General features: G+C 27.8%; 1 protein-coding gene across 1 annotated transcript; it reads right to left on the bottom strand.

The window, feature by feature from the left end:
* Window positions 1–1,046: 1,046 nt before the first annotated feature.
* Window positions 1,047–12,289, bottom strand: LOC114128892 (transcriptional activator GLI3-like). Its single transcript, XM_027993497.2, has 8 exons — window positions 11,356–12,289; window positions 9,424–9,543; window positions 8,757–8,823; window positions 6,479–6,726; window positions 3,828–3,989; window positions 2,048–2,146; window positions 1,805–1,886; window positions 1,047–1,547 (listed from the first exon to the last, which is right to left on the bottom strand). Exons 1-8 carry the CDS (start codon window positions 11,776–11,778, stop codon window positions 1,495–1,497), a joined length of 1,254 nt encoding a protein of 417 aa, XP_027849298.2. The 5' UTR covers window positions 11,779–12,289; the 3' UTR covers window positions 1,047–1,494.
* Window positions 12,290–17,228: the final 4,939 nt, after the last annotated feature.

Genomic DNA, 17,228 nt, shown 5'->3' with positions numbered 1-17,228 from the left:
AATTTAACTAACAACATAATACCCCCGACTACTTCACTGTCAATGATACTATTCATCTGTAAATTTGAAGTTTATTTAATCGATGTTACAACCTATATTACAATTATTATTGAGTATTTTAAAGGCGGGCAATGATTTTAAGATAAAGTTAGTAAAATATTATTACATAACTTTACACTATCAGTTCATTAAAATTGCCCGTATTACACATATATATAGCTGCGATTAAATCTATTTTTACAACTTATGTAATAAAAAGACGTGTATGAATAATATATTTTAAAAATGTGCACTTAGTTACATTCTAAAAGTAATTGACCCTAGAAAAATGTTATACTTACTAGCAACGTAAAATATTATGTTATTTATTAGTACGATAAAAACACAATTTAATGCGATTATGACTTTATTCTTACATATAAATATTTTTTCCAAATAAAATATTCACTTTAATCCTTTTTAGTTTATAATAAAAAAAGGTTATTGATTTTTTTCCTAGTTGATAAAGAAAAATGTATTATCTTCAAATATATAGCAATTTGATTTTTAAAATAAATTTAATCTTTATAAAAGAAAAACGGTTGGTACTTGTTTCTACTAAAAGGTACACTATCTTTTCCTTTTCCAGAAATTGACTTGTAGACACCAAATGAGTTATTGACCGATTTTACGTTTCCACCAAAACAATTTTTAAACTTATAAAAGTTGTTACTCACTACTCAGTAATCCCTTCACTTATTCGTCCTCACCTTGTATATGCTAGACACATGAAACTGGGATTAACTCATTGAAATTAAATTGAGCAAAATAAATACAAAATAAAATTCTCTGGTTTATTTTATATAAATGTATAATTTATAGATAATATAATATCATAATATACAAAATAACTGCTCCATTTACTATATCATAAAAACAAAAATACGTTTTAAGAAGTATATATTTTCTTTTTTTGATAAAACACACAAACTTAATAAATACCATATTATGTTTAAAAATTATTGACCGAATTGGTTTTGTGTTAAATGTTAATGAAAATGTTTAATTTTTTTTTTAGTCATAATGATAATAACACGGACTATGAGCAAAATAATAAGGTATTTTATTTTAATTACTTTAATTTTCACAATATTCAACTTATCATTATTTTTCATGTATAAAATATTACTTTCTAAAACAAATTTAATACAATAAAATATAAAAATTAAAAAAAAAACGTACGTAAAATTTTAAGAAAACTGATCAAACAAATAATGTATACATATTAATTAAACATAAAAAAATATTAATAATAAATGAGATTGATTGTATGATTATAATATTACAAGAGACATTAGAAATTCAAATATATCTCTAAACTTAATCTACTTAAGCAGCTTATTACAACAGCTTTTATTTACTATAATCACAACAAATTAATATAGATTTATGAGTTTTATTTTTAAAATCACAGACTTCATAAACCTAAAATTGTATAGCATTACACCATACATTTTACCATTGAGTCTTTTCTAATTTTATTTTGAATTGTTTTTCATCGGGATAACCTATAAAAAAAATCGTTTCATTAATTTGCGACATCTATTTTTAGTATGTTTGAGTCTTACGAAATAAGGCCAATAAATGAAATACTGATAAGAAATATTATAACATAAAAAATGTCTAACTAACAGATGTTTCATAAAAAGTGGTCTATATTGAAATGATTTTAGTTTTGTTAGAATTAGAATGCTGATAAATTAAATTTGTTTGACCTTATCTGTTAAGATTGTGGTGTGCATTTAAACTTATTTTTAATACTTACGTATTGTCTGAGTATTTGTTGTAGTGGCCAATTCCAATTGAATATGAGGTTTAGGTAAAATATTATTTTTGGACCAATGTTTCTACATAAAAAGAAAATAAATAATAATTAGTGCTTATTTTTCAACAAACGATATTATAGACTATACATTTATTATAATTTCAACGAATAGACACAATATTAAAAACATTTTCATTTTAGATAATTAATATGTGTTTCATTTTCATTTTGAACGTAACTCACCGAAGATGGTTGTGGTGAATGGTTTTTTACGTGTTTTCTTAGTGAACTCGGATCAGTGTACCGTTTGTTACATCCACTTGCTGTACACGCGTATGGTTTCTGTAAAGTAAGTAATAAAATAATATTATAAATCTAATTTAAAATGTAGTCATTGAAAGAACTTGATTCGGTTTTTCATAAATTCTTGTCGTTTATTTAATGTGATCTTTAAAATTAAATTATCTGTTGAGAGGATTCTTTGCAGTCGTTTGAGAAAATTTGAATTATTATTATAAATTATCATGGTATTATTATTCTCAAAAAATTAGAATATCTTAACTTTTAGATAAGATTTTTAGTACAAAAATTCTATTTAAATCTGTTTTATTTAATTTAAATTTATGAGTATATTATAAAATGAACATATTTTAAGAAGGTAATCAATTTTTTTAAATGATTTAATTTAATTAATTTAATTGTTTCCAATAATATTGTAAATATTTCAAAAAACAAGTATTATTAACAATTAATATGACTTATACTATGGTTACAACTTTGGGCTAAAGACATGTTTTAAAAAGTATTAATTGTATTTGAAGACGGCATTATGTATATGCAATTTATTAGCATACATGTGTATAAAATTATAATAGGTATTTCGTATTTTTATTTTTATATTAGATTTATAGATCACGGAGGTCGATCGCAGACGATTTTAAAGTTATCATGTAAGAATTTATTTTTAGGCCACATGCACGAAATGAATCTTGGTGAAAGTTTACAACATATTTTATCAGAACTTTTTTATGGGAGCCGTTTTTCAAAGGTGAAGTATATTTTCAGTAGAAAAAAAGTTTGGTTGGCAATTGGTATAGAATAATACTAAATGGTTCTATATTATTTTAATAACTAATGATATGAAAAATGCTGAATTAATACTAATACTATGTGTTTATTTAATTTTTAAAAATGTATTGTATGGTACATTTTAAATACCTTAAAGTGAAAAATGAGAATAATACACGACTAATATCGAACGTGATTAGCTGATGACTGATAATATTAGTGAAAGTTTAGTCGATAAAAATAGAACAGAAACACTGTTAATATAATCATATAGTTTTAAAACGTACATTATTATTCATACATAATTTTGTCTTCCTTAAAATAATACATTATTTTTACATTATAATATCTATTTACACCAAGTTCACATTTTGATGTGATGGTTATTATATTATTATACTGAACCATAAAAGCGATGGTGAATTTTATCTCTACTAGACTGAATATAGTTTATAGTTACATAATAATTCGCCGTTGTTATACAATTATATTGCTCTTGATATAGAAAATGGTAATCGAAAAAAATCACGACCTCAAAATAATAAGCTATTCTTATTGTTCGTGACTTTCATTCGAGAAAGTTTTATAACTTCGATATAATTTATATTTTATATTTCTCTCGTATAACTGTTGATATAAGTTTTATTTGTTAACATAATGTACTGCGTTTGATGATGTTTTCTCCACATTCATAAGGTCGAAAATAATTTATTCTACACAACTTTTCATGTATCAAATTTAAAATATTTATAAGATACGTGTAATATTATTTATTATTATGTATTCAAAAATAAAATAAAAATATTTTGCATATTTAAGTTAAATAGTAAAAAATAAAAATGGTATAATAGGTATAATCGTGTTTTCAATTTTATACCATTACCGATATTTTTTAATTGCTTGTAAAAGTATTATCACTACTTAAATTTTAAATAATGTAATCATAATAAATTACCTGTTCGAAATGAGTTCTTTGATGTTTTGCTCGATCCGAACTGTTACTGAACGCTTTTGAGCAACCCAAAAATTGACATGAATACGGTTTTTCACCGGTGTGTGACCGTTGATGAATTTTTAAATTCTCTAGTCTAGAGAATGCTTTTGGACAGCCAGCAAACTGTTGATAAATACATAAAATATATCTAATTAGTTTTTCTGATTGAAATTCCTAGTAAATAAGAAAATAATATTGTCATAAACATGATACACGAATTGCATAATTAAAACTGAGCATAATGACATATCCACCATATAATGTCTATATACAGTCCTTAAATTTAAGGGTGACGAGAGAGGATGGAGTTTCCTTCTTTTTTGAAAAAAATATGCGTACCCTTTCTAATTTTAACTTAATCAATAATAGACATTTCATTACTAACTAAGCCTTAAGTATACAACTTATTTTTAAATTTTTAGTCAACATATATTTTTTTTTTTAATACAAGCACTCTAAATAAGTGTATTATTTCATACTTAATTAACGTTTATTATTATTAAATGCATATTTTATGAAAATAAATCCACAAGGGTATAGGGATTATAAATTATAATAAGCACATACATTATTTTAAGACTTAATAATGTTGCTGTGGTAAAGAAGCATAATATTTTGCAAATTATATCAATTATGAAAAGGAATAATAAATTGAATTTTTAATAATTTATGTTTTGAGGATAATTTTTGTTGTTGACGTCATTGCAAATTGTTTTGGATTGATTGATTTTTAAGACGTGTTTCGATAACGCACGTCGAGTGAATCTAATATAACGCATAAATGGATGACACGTCAACATAATGTTTAATATGTTATATTGTGTAACCGGGTTGCGGATATAAGACGATGTATCTACATACAAATTGTACATAGAGTGTTGCACATAAAAAAAACCCCCCATATCACCCATAATATTTTTATATTTTTTCTCGAGGAAACGTCATCACAAAAAAACGCATTATTCCTTCGTTAAAATATATAGTTGTCATTTTATCAAAGATCACGTCGATCGGACATGATATTATAAAAACATATTTTATCAACGTGTGTACACGGTATGCATTGTTGTATTGTGTATCAACACGCCGCGAGCAGATTATCGGTCTATGCGCGTGTGCACTCGATTTTATTAGGACTCTTTGACGGCGATGGATGCTGCGTATACTGTGTAACATTATACGTCACACTGCGCTGAGTGCAGCGGTGTATAGATATTATTTATAAAAATATCACTATTGCCGGTAATATTAAATACGCGTCGTGATACTATATAAACGGTGGTTAAAACTATTATTATAACGTACAAGTTGGTCGCGTTACACGCCCGTGACGCACAGCACAGAGTTTATTATGATATCGTATGATTTGACGCGTTGAAATTTCAACGTACGTCTATTATATATTATACTCTCTGTGCGGAAAATAATAGTGTAACAACATCAGCACTGTTGTGAACGTGTCTAGTGACGGCGGCAGTAGCGGGAAAATCGATAAAATAAACTACGACGTGTACGGTGGAAATTTTAAATCAACTGTTCTCGCATTTCTTTAAAATTAAAAACACACTACGTAGTTATTGCAGTTTCGTACGAGTTATATAGGAATATTATTAGTTCTTTGATACCGATACATATAGACACCAAATGTACCGTTTTATAACACGAACGTGACGTTTTCCAGCACATTATTTACTTTATAGTAAAATTATCGTTTAACTGCTAGGTACTAACACGTATTATTCTCGCCGTCACTTATACTCTTTATATTTTACGATCAATCGGTTTATTTATTGTAAGTAGGTATTTTCCTCTATTATCAAAGAGAGGATGTTGACGTCTGATATTTTGATGGACGATGAAGGGATCATTTTTAATATCAAAAAATATTTACTTTATAGTTTGTTTTATATTATATTATTTTATACGCGTACTAATACGTTATACGGTATGCAAATATAAGAATATTACGGGAAACGTTATGAATGAAAAATTGTACTGTCCTTCGATTTCTGAATTCTACCGTTCGTTAGAAAATTTGAAATAAGGCCTACATTTTAAATTAATTTATCTGACAGTTGTACGCAATATTTCAATAAAAATAATAACAATAGTTAATTAATTAATTATTATAGTTTAAACACTATTATACAGTTCCGATAATTTTGGAGAAATCTCGTGCATCTCGATATATGAACAGAAACATTCAAGTTTTCGGTTTGTTTTTATGTATGAAAAACTTGTCTTCGGATCAGTGACATCATTGGATACTGAAAAGAACGATACCTATTACATATTACCTACGTTCTATACCTATAATATATGATGCGTATTCTATCGTAAAAAATCGTGTACCTATAATGATTTTGTATATTATAACGACCGATGAGACGATATTACTCTACGCGCCTACCGTATTATAAAAACTGGCTCGTAAATATTGTGTAATGCGACGTTTTAACGTCACGACGTCGATGAAAACGCACTCGGACCGCACAACAATAATATATTATATTATATTACATTTTTTGAACGCCGCGATATTGGTCCATTTATATTCGTGTGTATACTTTTATTATAGCATGCATTATATTATGTTTGTAGGAGGCGTTTACCGTGCATTTGTTGGGCTTGTCACCCGAATGCACTCGCATGTGTATGAGCAGCTTGTACCGGGCGTTGAACGGACGCACGCGCCTGGGGCAGCCTCGCCACTGGCACGTGTACTGCGCGCAGGCGCCTCGGGGAGCGGTGTCCACGTGCAGTTTTTCGATGTGCCGTACCAGCGGTTCTTGACCTGGCCCATCGACTTTTACCGTGCACCCTTCCCATTCGCACGCCAATACTCCGTCGCAGGGATTGCCTGCAAAAACGACAGAAAATTATATATATATATGATCCGGCCGTATAATATTATTATAATATTATGCAGTTGTACAACTGCATAAAAACCTAGTGAGGGGGAGCAAAATAAATTGTTTCCCATAGTCTAACAGTCGTTTGTTTTTACACAATTCTTAAAGAGCGGCTTAGAAACAAATCGTAGATGCCCATTTTATCGTCAAATAATATTAAATATAGGTAAATTACAGTTCATTAAAAAAGGGTACTATGATTTGTTTGAAAAAAAATAACGTGACTATATAACCCCGTATTTCAATAGCTTCATTTTTAGTACAGTATAACACACTTGGAAGATATGATATTTATTTATTCATTTTTTTATTTGGCAGAATAATAAAATCGACTAATAAAATGTTATTGAGGAAAAACGAACTTTTTATAAAAGACGATCAAGGTCAAAAAAGAATGTGGTAGTATAAAATGTATATGCGTGAACATAGGACAACTTGTATTCTAGTAAACCGAATAATTTATAGGGATAGTTGTTGGCAAGAGACCGATTTTATTATCGCGGGCTAGAGGAGGAGAGATTGTACTTATAAAGAGCAATTTTTAAAAAGACTTTGAACCGAGGTTGCTATGGGTGAGCATAAATCAGTATACATATATGTGGTAGAGTATGGGTGCGGAATGGAAAATTATAGTTACGGAGTTTTATATATATGTTGTCGCATATTATACTCGGCGTTTATAGATAGCGTATCGAAGTGGAGCGAACGCGATGCGACATTACGACGACAGCGAATCGCGTGCGCCGACCGACGATAGGAAAAAAAATAACAATCGTTACCGCAGAAAAGCACTCTAAGGGTCAAAGACCCCGAGCATGGCTGATGCGCCCACCCCCTCGTGTAATTGGCCCGGGTTTTCTAGGGTATATACGCGCGCATATAAATACGTAAACCTATATAGAGCTTTTATCCCCCTCCTCGTTTCCGACCAGTGGCACATTCTCTGAAACCCTCCCCTACCCCATAACCGACCACCCCTCGGAGCCACCGGGACCGTCCTATCTATCGCCAACCATCACCCCAGTTACTGTCGACAGCGTAGTACTATTTAGGTTACGAGTCCCGCGTCTAGGTTTTCATATTCCCAGTTGTGCGTACGTGCAACGATGGACATGTACTATACAGTGTACACTGCACACGGGGTTCGCGCATAAATAAGTAATATAATAGAGTACCGCACGCTCGTACGTGCGTTCCCAGAAAGGAAATCGATAGTTCGTTTTCATCTACTAGCGAAAAATCCAATGTAATATTTGAGCTAGTATAATCGTTCCTATTTCTATTGACATGCGACGTATTTTAAACTACCAATTATTTTTGCGTGTGTGTTTGTATAATTTAAACGTTTTTCATATCGATTTATAATATGTGCACTGAGTAGTTTGCCGGTGCGTGGGAGACTTTCCGTTCTAGGTACCCACCATTTTTCATAAATTAGCTGAATCGTTTTATACTATAATGTAAAAGATTTTTTTAAAGATATATGTATATTAAATAATTCAGAATCATTCATAAATTTAATAATATACTGTAAAAATGCTGAAGAGAATAAATAACAAAATTGTTAAAGGTAAATCGTAAGTTCATTTAGGCATGTGGTTTTGTTTTTAAAAAGCAATGCAGAAACTAGGACTCATAAATATTAAAATTATAAAATACAAATCGGCTAATCGTGAAAATTCACACAAAAAGCAAACTAAATTATGGAGTTGTAAAAATACCAGAATTTATTATTGCATTTTTAAGTAATTTAAGTTTATTTTGATACTAGAAAATATAATTTATTATATAGTTTATTTTTATTTTTACGATTTTAAATGATGGCATCTATTAAAAATAAAAGTTTAATAGGAAGTATAAAATATTTTTTAGTGTATAGGTTTTTGGAATTTAAGAATATAATATATGATTAAATGATTATTTATACATGATAGTAAGTAAATTAAATTTTATTTGAATAAAATTGTTATAGGTTTACCTTGGTATAGTGGCTCTAAGAATGTGTCGAACATTATAGCATCACAATCGTCTTTGGCCATCACCACCTTAAACAACAAAATTCTAATATATAACAACTGATAAAAATATAATACAATGTTATTATAATTCATAACAATACACTATCAGGCGATGGCTAAATCTATATCATAAAGCAATAAATTACATATATGATGTAATTGAAACACACGCATATCTTCGTAATTTGTATATTGATATTCAGGTCAGTATCGATAATATCAGTAGTAAGTACTGATACTACTTGAACACTTCCATAGCCCAACAACTCCTTAATCGGGTTTTTTCGTGTCATTATCTATTCTATCTATCCATCTCTTATTATATCTCTTATTGTATCTCTTCACCCCTTCCTTGGCTCTCCTTCTACATATTTTATTTATGCAGTCGCTCTCACGTCTTCTTCCGAGTTACCTATCCTCATAACATAATCAAGCCATCAAAATTAATTAACCTTTTTTTTTGTCTACAATATTTGTAATACTTTTATACTATCATTAAATACTATATTATGTATTTTTTTACTGGGTTCACAACTGGTCAATAAAATCTATCCATTAATTACAACAATAACACTCTCTATCGCCTTTAAAAAAAAATTATAATACAATTTTTATGTCTATACGAACCTGATTATCTGAAGGTAGAAACGATTTTTCAACCTGGTCGTTTGTTAAAAATGGTATGTCAAAACAAACTTCCTCATCGGCTATTATTGTGTGTCCAAATGAATCAAAGTCTTGGACTTCCTGAAATATCACATCACATCAATATTATATCAATAAATTTAAAAAAATATTTTGTTTTAAACTTTATAGTATAATATTTATGATGTTCTCGTTTTTAGTAAATGTATTATCATTATTTAATAATCAGTTTGGCACAACGGTAAACAAATGTATACATTTTCGACGAAAATATTTAATATATTTTATTTAGAACACTATAGTGATTTCAAACAAATTACAATTACTCATCATTGTGATAAATTATAAATTATAAATTTTTAAACTATATCGATTTGTCTAATATGGGTATAGAATTTATTATATGTTTGAATGTTTCACGTAATGGTAATAATTTTTGCGAACATTTTTTAACAAATTAATCTACTCGTAATTATAAAAAAAAAATAATAATAATAATAATAAAAATAGTGAGTTATTTATATACGTAAATATTAAATAACCAGAAATTCCTTTACCAAAAGGTTTTTCATTTATTTTTTCACCCCTCTCAGACCTTAAAAAAATATATTATTTTTTAGTTTTACCAATATAGATAGGTACTGGCGATTGTAAACTGTGCGCACAATGAGCAGGTAGTAAAAATTGTATAGTAGGTAAATAATTGTATCTGGTATTTGTTAAGTATAAATTTATATGTAGTAAATTGTGACCTATCTAAGTGACCTTGAATTAATCGATTTCGGTTTTAAAAACGTTTACACATTTATTGGTGTAAAAACCGAACTTTTATATCGCTTTAATGATCTTTACCGTTACGGTATAATATTAATGATATCAAAGCCTTTACGTATATTACGACTACTGATATTTTAGTTAGTTTTCTTTGCACGACACAACAACATGAATTTGTGAATTACATTTAATCAGAAAGAAAATGAAATCATAGGTAATCTTCAAAAATTATAAATTTTCAAAATTAAAACGCAAATTGTTTTCAGGTGAAGCAAAGTGGTGATGTAGTGTAAAAATATGTACCAAAGGTATTTTTGAAAATGATGAGAGTAAACAATAATATTACAGAAAAAATGTAAATCATAATCATGAAATTGATTTTCAAAAATTACAACGGAGACAGTGATAAACACTTCCTTGTAGTATCTTCTGGGTAATGCCAAATAACTATCATAAAAATAATATTTCTATTTGGCGCAATTTATTATATAGAAATTTATGCCTAAAAAATACCGGTCGCAATTTAAAATTGTTTTCCCTTAGTTGGGCATAATTTACGTTTGTTCGTAAATACATATTAGCTGTATGATAATTAAACCTATGACGTTTCATTTGTATAAAACTCTTAAAACAAACTTAAGTGCACTCGGTTGTTTGTTCATTTTACAGGAAAAAACCATACCTTCAAGAATAAAAACAATTGTTTGATATTATGTATACATTATTACATGTCATGTTAAGTGATACAAAAAATACTTTATTTATTATTACTTTGTTTGTGTATTACATTGTTTTTGAATTATTATTACTTGTGCAGACTAAAAGTTCCTATATGAATATAACATCAAATATATTATATTTATGCACATAACGCAAAAACATACACAATCCTTTTAATAATGGAAAAATTGTATCTTACTACCAATTATTTGTAAAAAACATTAATTAAAATATTATATTTTATTTTATATTTTACTGGCTACATAAGTGTCAATTATTACATTTCAATTACTTTTTAAAAATATTTTTATGATACTAAACTAAGCAAATACTTTTACTTTGAACTTTAACCAATTTTATAACGATAAAAAGATATAAAAATAAGTGTAATGTACTAATTTTATGTTAAAAATATCTCACCAATAATCCAGATGATGTTGAGGTAGATGGTGGTGATCCTAAAGCATATGGTTTCCGGATCCTGTGCAGTTGGTCAGAAAAACTCCTGGTGCCAGGTATCATGGGTGGCAAAACGGGCGGTGGTAACGAATCGTCTTCATCGTTATCGTCCCCGGAATCGGTTAACTGTTGATTTTGTTGGATAAGCCATGCAGATGACTCAATGGTATATGACGGGTAACTACCACGGTATCTCCGGTGGTCAACATCGTCTTCCGTAGCCATGGATCGTGACACCGGTGCCGTCGGTGTGGGCGATTCGGGTCTACCCAACAGTTCCTCGTCAAACCAATCAAGCCCCACGTCCTTCATCCAATCCTGCGGCTCAGGTCCCAAACAGTCGGCAAACCACATATAAGGATCTGCGTCGTTTTCGATCTTCATCGTGAATCTTTCGGCGATCTTTTCAATATTTACGCGACGAACGAATTTTAAATAAAAGTGTAGTCACACAGCGACTTTTCAAAGCAACGGTATGTTTATGACTTTATGGTATTTAATTGTCAAGAAACACTGACTTAAATAATGTAAACGTCGATCGACTATTTTCACGATATTTTAAAATTATAGAAATAATAACACAGTATAATATCTTAAAGTAGATATCACGTATTCTGTGGCGTCGGTCTTAGATGTTTGATTACATGCGTACGCGTTCGTTCCGTGTTCTGTGCAAGACTGGCTCCTCATCATCTCGGAGAGCACATCATAGGTTTGAAGGGATATTTCTTTTTTTATTCCTCTGGTATATTAATCACCAAGTCGGCACACGTGATTTTCACCTCCTCCGCATCCCCATGTCCACCGTCTTTGTGTACAACGCCTCGATCCCTGTCGCCATTACTGAGTGTTTAGCTCGCGTTTTAGACGTCATGTTTGTTTTTTTTTTACACTTTATTTTTTATTTTTTTATTTATTTTTTTTTTTTTTTTTTTGTCATCTTTCAATCGGATAATAATAGTTGATGAATATTATTGTATTATTAATTATTATTATTATTATATATACACATGTGTGTGTGTGTGTGTGTGTGTGTGTGTGTATGTGTGTGTTTGTATGTATGTGTGTGCTTACGGCGAATAACCATCATAAGACGACGACAATAACTGTAAAAAAAAAAGTTTTAATATTCTGTTGAAAAAAAAGCCAAGTGCTACCATACCGTATGTACACAAACATGTGTACGCCATCGATGGTCGTCCCCTTTTTTGTTTTTTACTACTATGCAACTATATTATATTATATACTGTACATAATAATTAATAATAATACCTCCTCAACCGCGCAACATGTCAATTAAACGGGACGAAGTACATTTGGTGACCACAAATGAATATAATAATATTATATTATATACGAGCACGTAACGTTTTTTCTTTCTATTTTTTTTTTTTTTTTTACAGACTTTTTCTTCTTGTATTTCGATATCTTCGAAGTCTGAACGCCGTTTTGTAATGAGGCGGCAAAATAATGTTGCGAGGAAAACGCGATGGGACGCGTATATTACACGCACACACACATTTACGCATATTATCGATGTTAATATTATTAGATGTTTATATTTTCTAAATCCAAAAAGGTATCATTTGATTGAATGTAGAATTTCGACAATTCGACTAGATTAAAACACAATATTAATAAAATAACATGTTTAATATGAAAATCTTTATCACGTTGATTGTATGTATTTCCTTACAGCATTCAATATTGCAAGATTCGAGCTTGGTTGATCCAAAAAATTTAAATTCAAAATTACATTTAATTATTATTTTATTTCAATATTAAACATTAATATTTAGTTTTTCTTTGAAAATGTATACATCTAAGTAAATATTTTACACACGAATGACAATTATTTAATATTTACAATTTACATATACGATACATATGAATATGATTTTTAAAAATAACAACATATCAAAATACATAATATATAGATATGTTAATAATTAAATAGCTCTACAAATTGTAAATATAAATATATAACATATTATTACATTGCAATTTACAAAAGAGAATTTCATATTAAAACTTAGTTATATAATATGTCATAAAAATATGTAATAGATTAAAAATACCATATATTTTGTTTATGCATAAATTAATAATACATAAACATTTTTGTTATGGATATAATATTATTACGTTTTTAAATTATTAAAAAAAAATTCAACTTTAAAATGTTTACAAAACTTTAAAATATGCATTGTATCTCATTCAAATGAATTTTCAATGAATCTAATAAGAAGTTTTTAATTTTTTGTGTAAGTTTAAATATTTAGCAAAAAATAAATGTTTCACGAACGCTATTATACGGGCGAAAATACTGTATTGAAAACGGTATCGTTAAATGAATGTGATATAGTTATATATTGTGTCCTAACACAATAATATTTATTATTTATTTTAACGATTATTTGTTGAAAAGTAAATAAATACGTTTTTCAAAAATTAATAACCTATTTTTTAGGAATTAGATATGACGACAATTCATACAAATATTTATAAACATTTAAGTACATAATTTATCACCAAATAAATAATAATAAAGAAATCAACCAATTTATATTAAATATAAAAAAAGCAAAATGTGCTTTGCTATTTTATATTTGTTTGTCTATAAAATTTTAACTACTATTTTTTTCTTATTATATTATGTAAAAAATATATTTATTTTAATATTGTTCTGTTTTATGTTGTATTAAAAAATGTTTTAATACAATTCAAATCCCTCTATAAAATATATTTGCTTTGGGTTTGTTTAAACATGACAAAGATCATATTATTCTATTTAATAATATTACATTAATTTATAATAATTTTACAATATTCAATTCTGTTATTAATAAAAAAATGTTTAGTATCATTAAAACGAAAACAACGAAATTTTCAGTACAGTGTATTATGAAAATAAATAAATAAAGAACTAACAAAAAAATGGACTTACAAATTTTGATTTTGTAATAATGTATTAGTATTTTATAATTGAAAATCGGACAGTTTAAAATGTCAAGTATATAAATACGGTTATGTTTAAAATTTAAACGTAAAAAGTCAAAACCATAAGTGAAAGTTAAAATTAATTAACTATAGTCTATAATGATTGAGTATAATATTCGAACTATATATTTTTTTATACGTTTTAAATAATATGGTAGTTATTATAGATTGAAAATCGATGTCGTACAATTTCACAAGTCACAGTTTTCTCATTACACATATTGCCAGACATTCAAATCGATTATTAAGATTAAACGGACCGTTAAGCAACTAATCGTGTTAGCGGTACATTAAAAATCGTCCAATATTAATATAAGTGTTATTTAAATCCAGTCAAACTATAGTAATTTTGAAAATGTATGGATTATAAAACTATTATCTTTATATTCTAATAATATCGTATATACCTATTATAATCTTACATAAAATCCAATAACTTAAATAAACAACTTTTTAAGGGTAGAGGTCACTATAGTACCTAGACTTCAACTGTAAGAGAAATATTTTTACCTTTTATGGTAATAATTAATAAGTACGATAACAAATAGTAAATAATATATTATCATTAAAATATTGTACTTTTTGATTTAAATAACTTAGGTGACTAGGTAATAGTAATTGATAAACCATATAATGTATTGTAATTTTTAATACCAATAAATAAATAACAAAACAATTAAATCGAAATATGTTAAGCATAATAAAATGCAATGTAAAATTCCAATATCAAAAAGTTCTAACATTCCAAAATATTTTACTGAGAAAATATTAATCAATGGCACTCCATAAATCGTTAACCATTTAAAATTCATTACGATCTGAAATTTAAAACTGTTCATTAAGAATCTAAACTATTTCACAAATTCTTCTGTAATAATCTATTTTTCTGCCAATTAGTGTTTACCGCTTGTTAAAAATTTAGCAACCCCCATAATTACTTTTTTTTGTCGAAGACGTTTCAAAAGCAAATGATGTCATGATATACTTGATACTTATACAAATTAAAAATTAAGTATATAGATTTATAGAACCATAAAGGTAGGTAGGTAGGTACTCAAATAAAATGATAAAAAAAACTATTCTGTAAGTTTCATTAATGGCTTCTTTCTTTAAGTTTGACCACTTGTTTTAATATTTTTATTATTAAGTTCATAAGTTTATTTTTTCTTTTAAATATCTTATCCATATCTTATGTTCATACTTAATATGCCTTTAAGTTTAGACGGAATATTTCTTGTAAATTATTATTAAAAAAGACAAATAATATTAATAGTGTCTTCAATAATTTAAGATTTTTAATGATACAAAACGTTATAAAAATCGGCTCACTTTTGATTTGAAAATAGATTTCTTAAGTCTTGCTACAACATTGAATGTTTTAAATAAGAATGTATTAAATATTATAAAAATATGGTCTGCAAATTATTATAATCAAACATATGTTTTATGACATTTAAGAACACGTGCCAAGACACTTATTAATATTTGTTCTATAATTGAACTAGAATGAAAAATAATATGTCATGAAAAAATACGTATATTGTAATCGTTTCTTTTGTTTATTTATTTTTTTTATTTTTATTATTATTATTATTTCGAGCTAGAAAAAAATAATTTTTTTGAAGACACGTGTCCGTTAAAACACAGCAGGAGATTTAGCTGTGGATGAAGGTGAATTGTTTAAGATGACCAGTATACGTTTGTAGTTACTAGTTTGTATGGAGAGTTAAATGAGTTAAATGAATATTATACTAAAAATAAATAAGTATTTTTTATTTATCAGTTTTATAAGTCATTCATAAAGAAGAGTAATTTTAAGGTAATTCTACTGAAAATGTGTATATAGGTAAAAACAAAAAATAATAAAATGAATAGTATAGTATCTACATTTAGATTGGTTTTAGAGCCAGCATCGGTAATAACAATTTAAAATACCAAATAATTTCGTTTGAGCTTTGGTTTGCATAAACCTGTTTATTGAATTTAATTCTTTTCATTGATGCAATTTAATTAAATCAAAGCTTAAAATTATAAAATAAGTTTTCAAAAAATACATATTTTGAATATTTTAATATTTTAATCATAATGTATGAAGCGTCAAATAAATTTTCATTAGAATAATAATATGTACCGTAGTTTTCATATTGTTTAAGAATAATATATTTCTGAATTGAACATAGTTTTTAAAACAAAATCATGTTTCAAAAATATTTATAATATTGGATATAATATGCATATTATAGCGCCCTATCTAAATTCTTCAGAAATACAGTTCATTGGTGTTAATACTGTTTGCACAGCGCTCGGACAGACACTATTTGGCCCTCAACCATCGAGGTTAAGGTACTTATCGATCATTATGCCACTAAACACACACCCACACACATACGCATATATACACGTACTCACATATCACTAAAATCAAGAAGGCGCCAAGCTGGGGACTTTTTCTTATTATATAATTAACCCCAGAAGGCGAATGACATATGTAAACGATGGCGTTTTTTGGAGACCGTGACTATACTATAATACTGCTCCGTACGTGACGGAATTTAATCGGTTTCTTGTACGGCTAATTGAGTTATGTATTTTTTATTATTTATGACGATGTCGTATTATTATGACCTCCCCGAAAATTTCAACCCGAGACACAGCCGACCGATCAGGGCCGTCGTCGATAACCCATCGGAGCTGTAAGACGGCCAAGCGCAGTCCATATTATAATACGAGTATAATGATATTATTATCGTAATAACACGATTATTGTTATAATAACCTTTTGTTTATAATATTATGTTATTGTTGTCACGGTTAATTGGGAGGGTGAGCGGACG

Source organism: Aphis gossypii, chromosome 3 (genome assembly GCF_020184175.1).
Source record: "Aphis gossypii isolate Hap1 chromosome 3, ASM2018417v2, whole genome shotgun sequence".
Lineage (NCBI taxonomy): Eukaryota > Metazoa > Arthropoda > Insecta > Hemiptera > Aphididae > Aphis > Aphis gossypii.
This window is presented reverse-complemented; position numbering and strand designations above follow the sequence as displayed.

Bases quoted from the DNA above. Each gene is read 5' to 3' on its own strand.
- LOC114128892 (XM_027993497.2), bottom strand. From the start codon at position 11,778: ATGAAGATCGAAAACGACGCAGATCCTTATATGTGGTTTGCCGACTGT. The intron at 9,544-11,355 runs GTGAGATATTTT...GTGATATTTCAG, and splicing joins CAACATCATCTGGATTATTG to GAAGTCCAAGACTTTGATTC. The intron at 6,727-8,756 runs GTAAACCTATAA...TCGTTTTTGCAG, and splicing joins CTTAGAGCCACTATACCAAG to GCAATCCCTGCGACGGAGTA.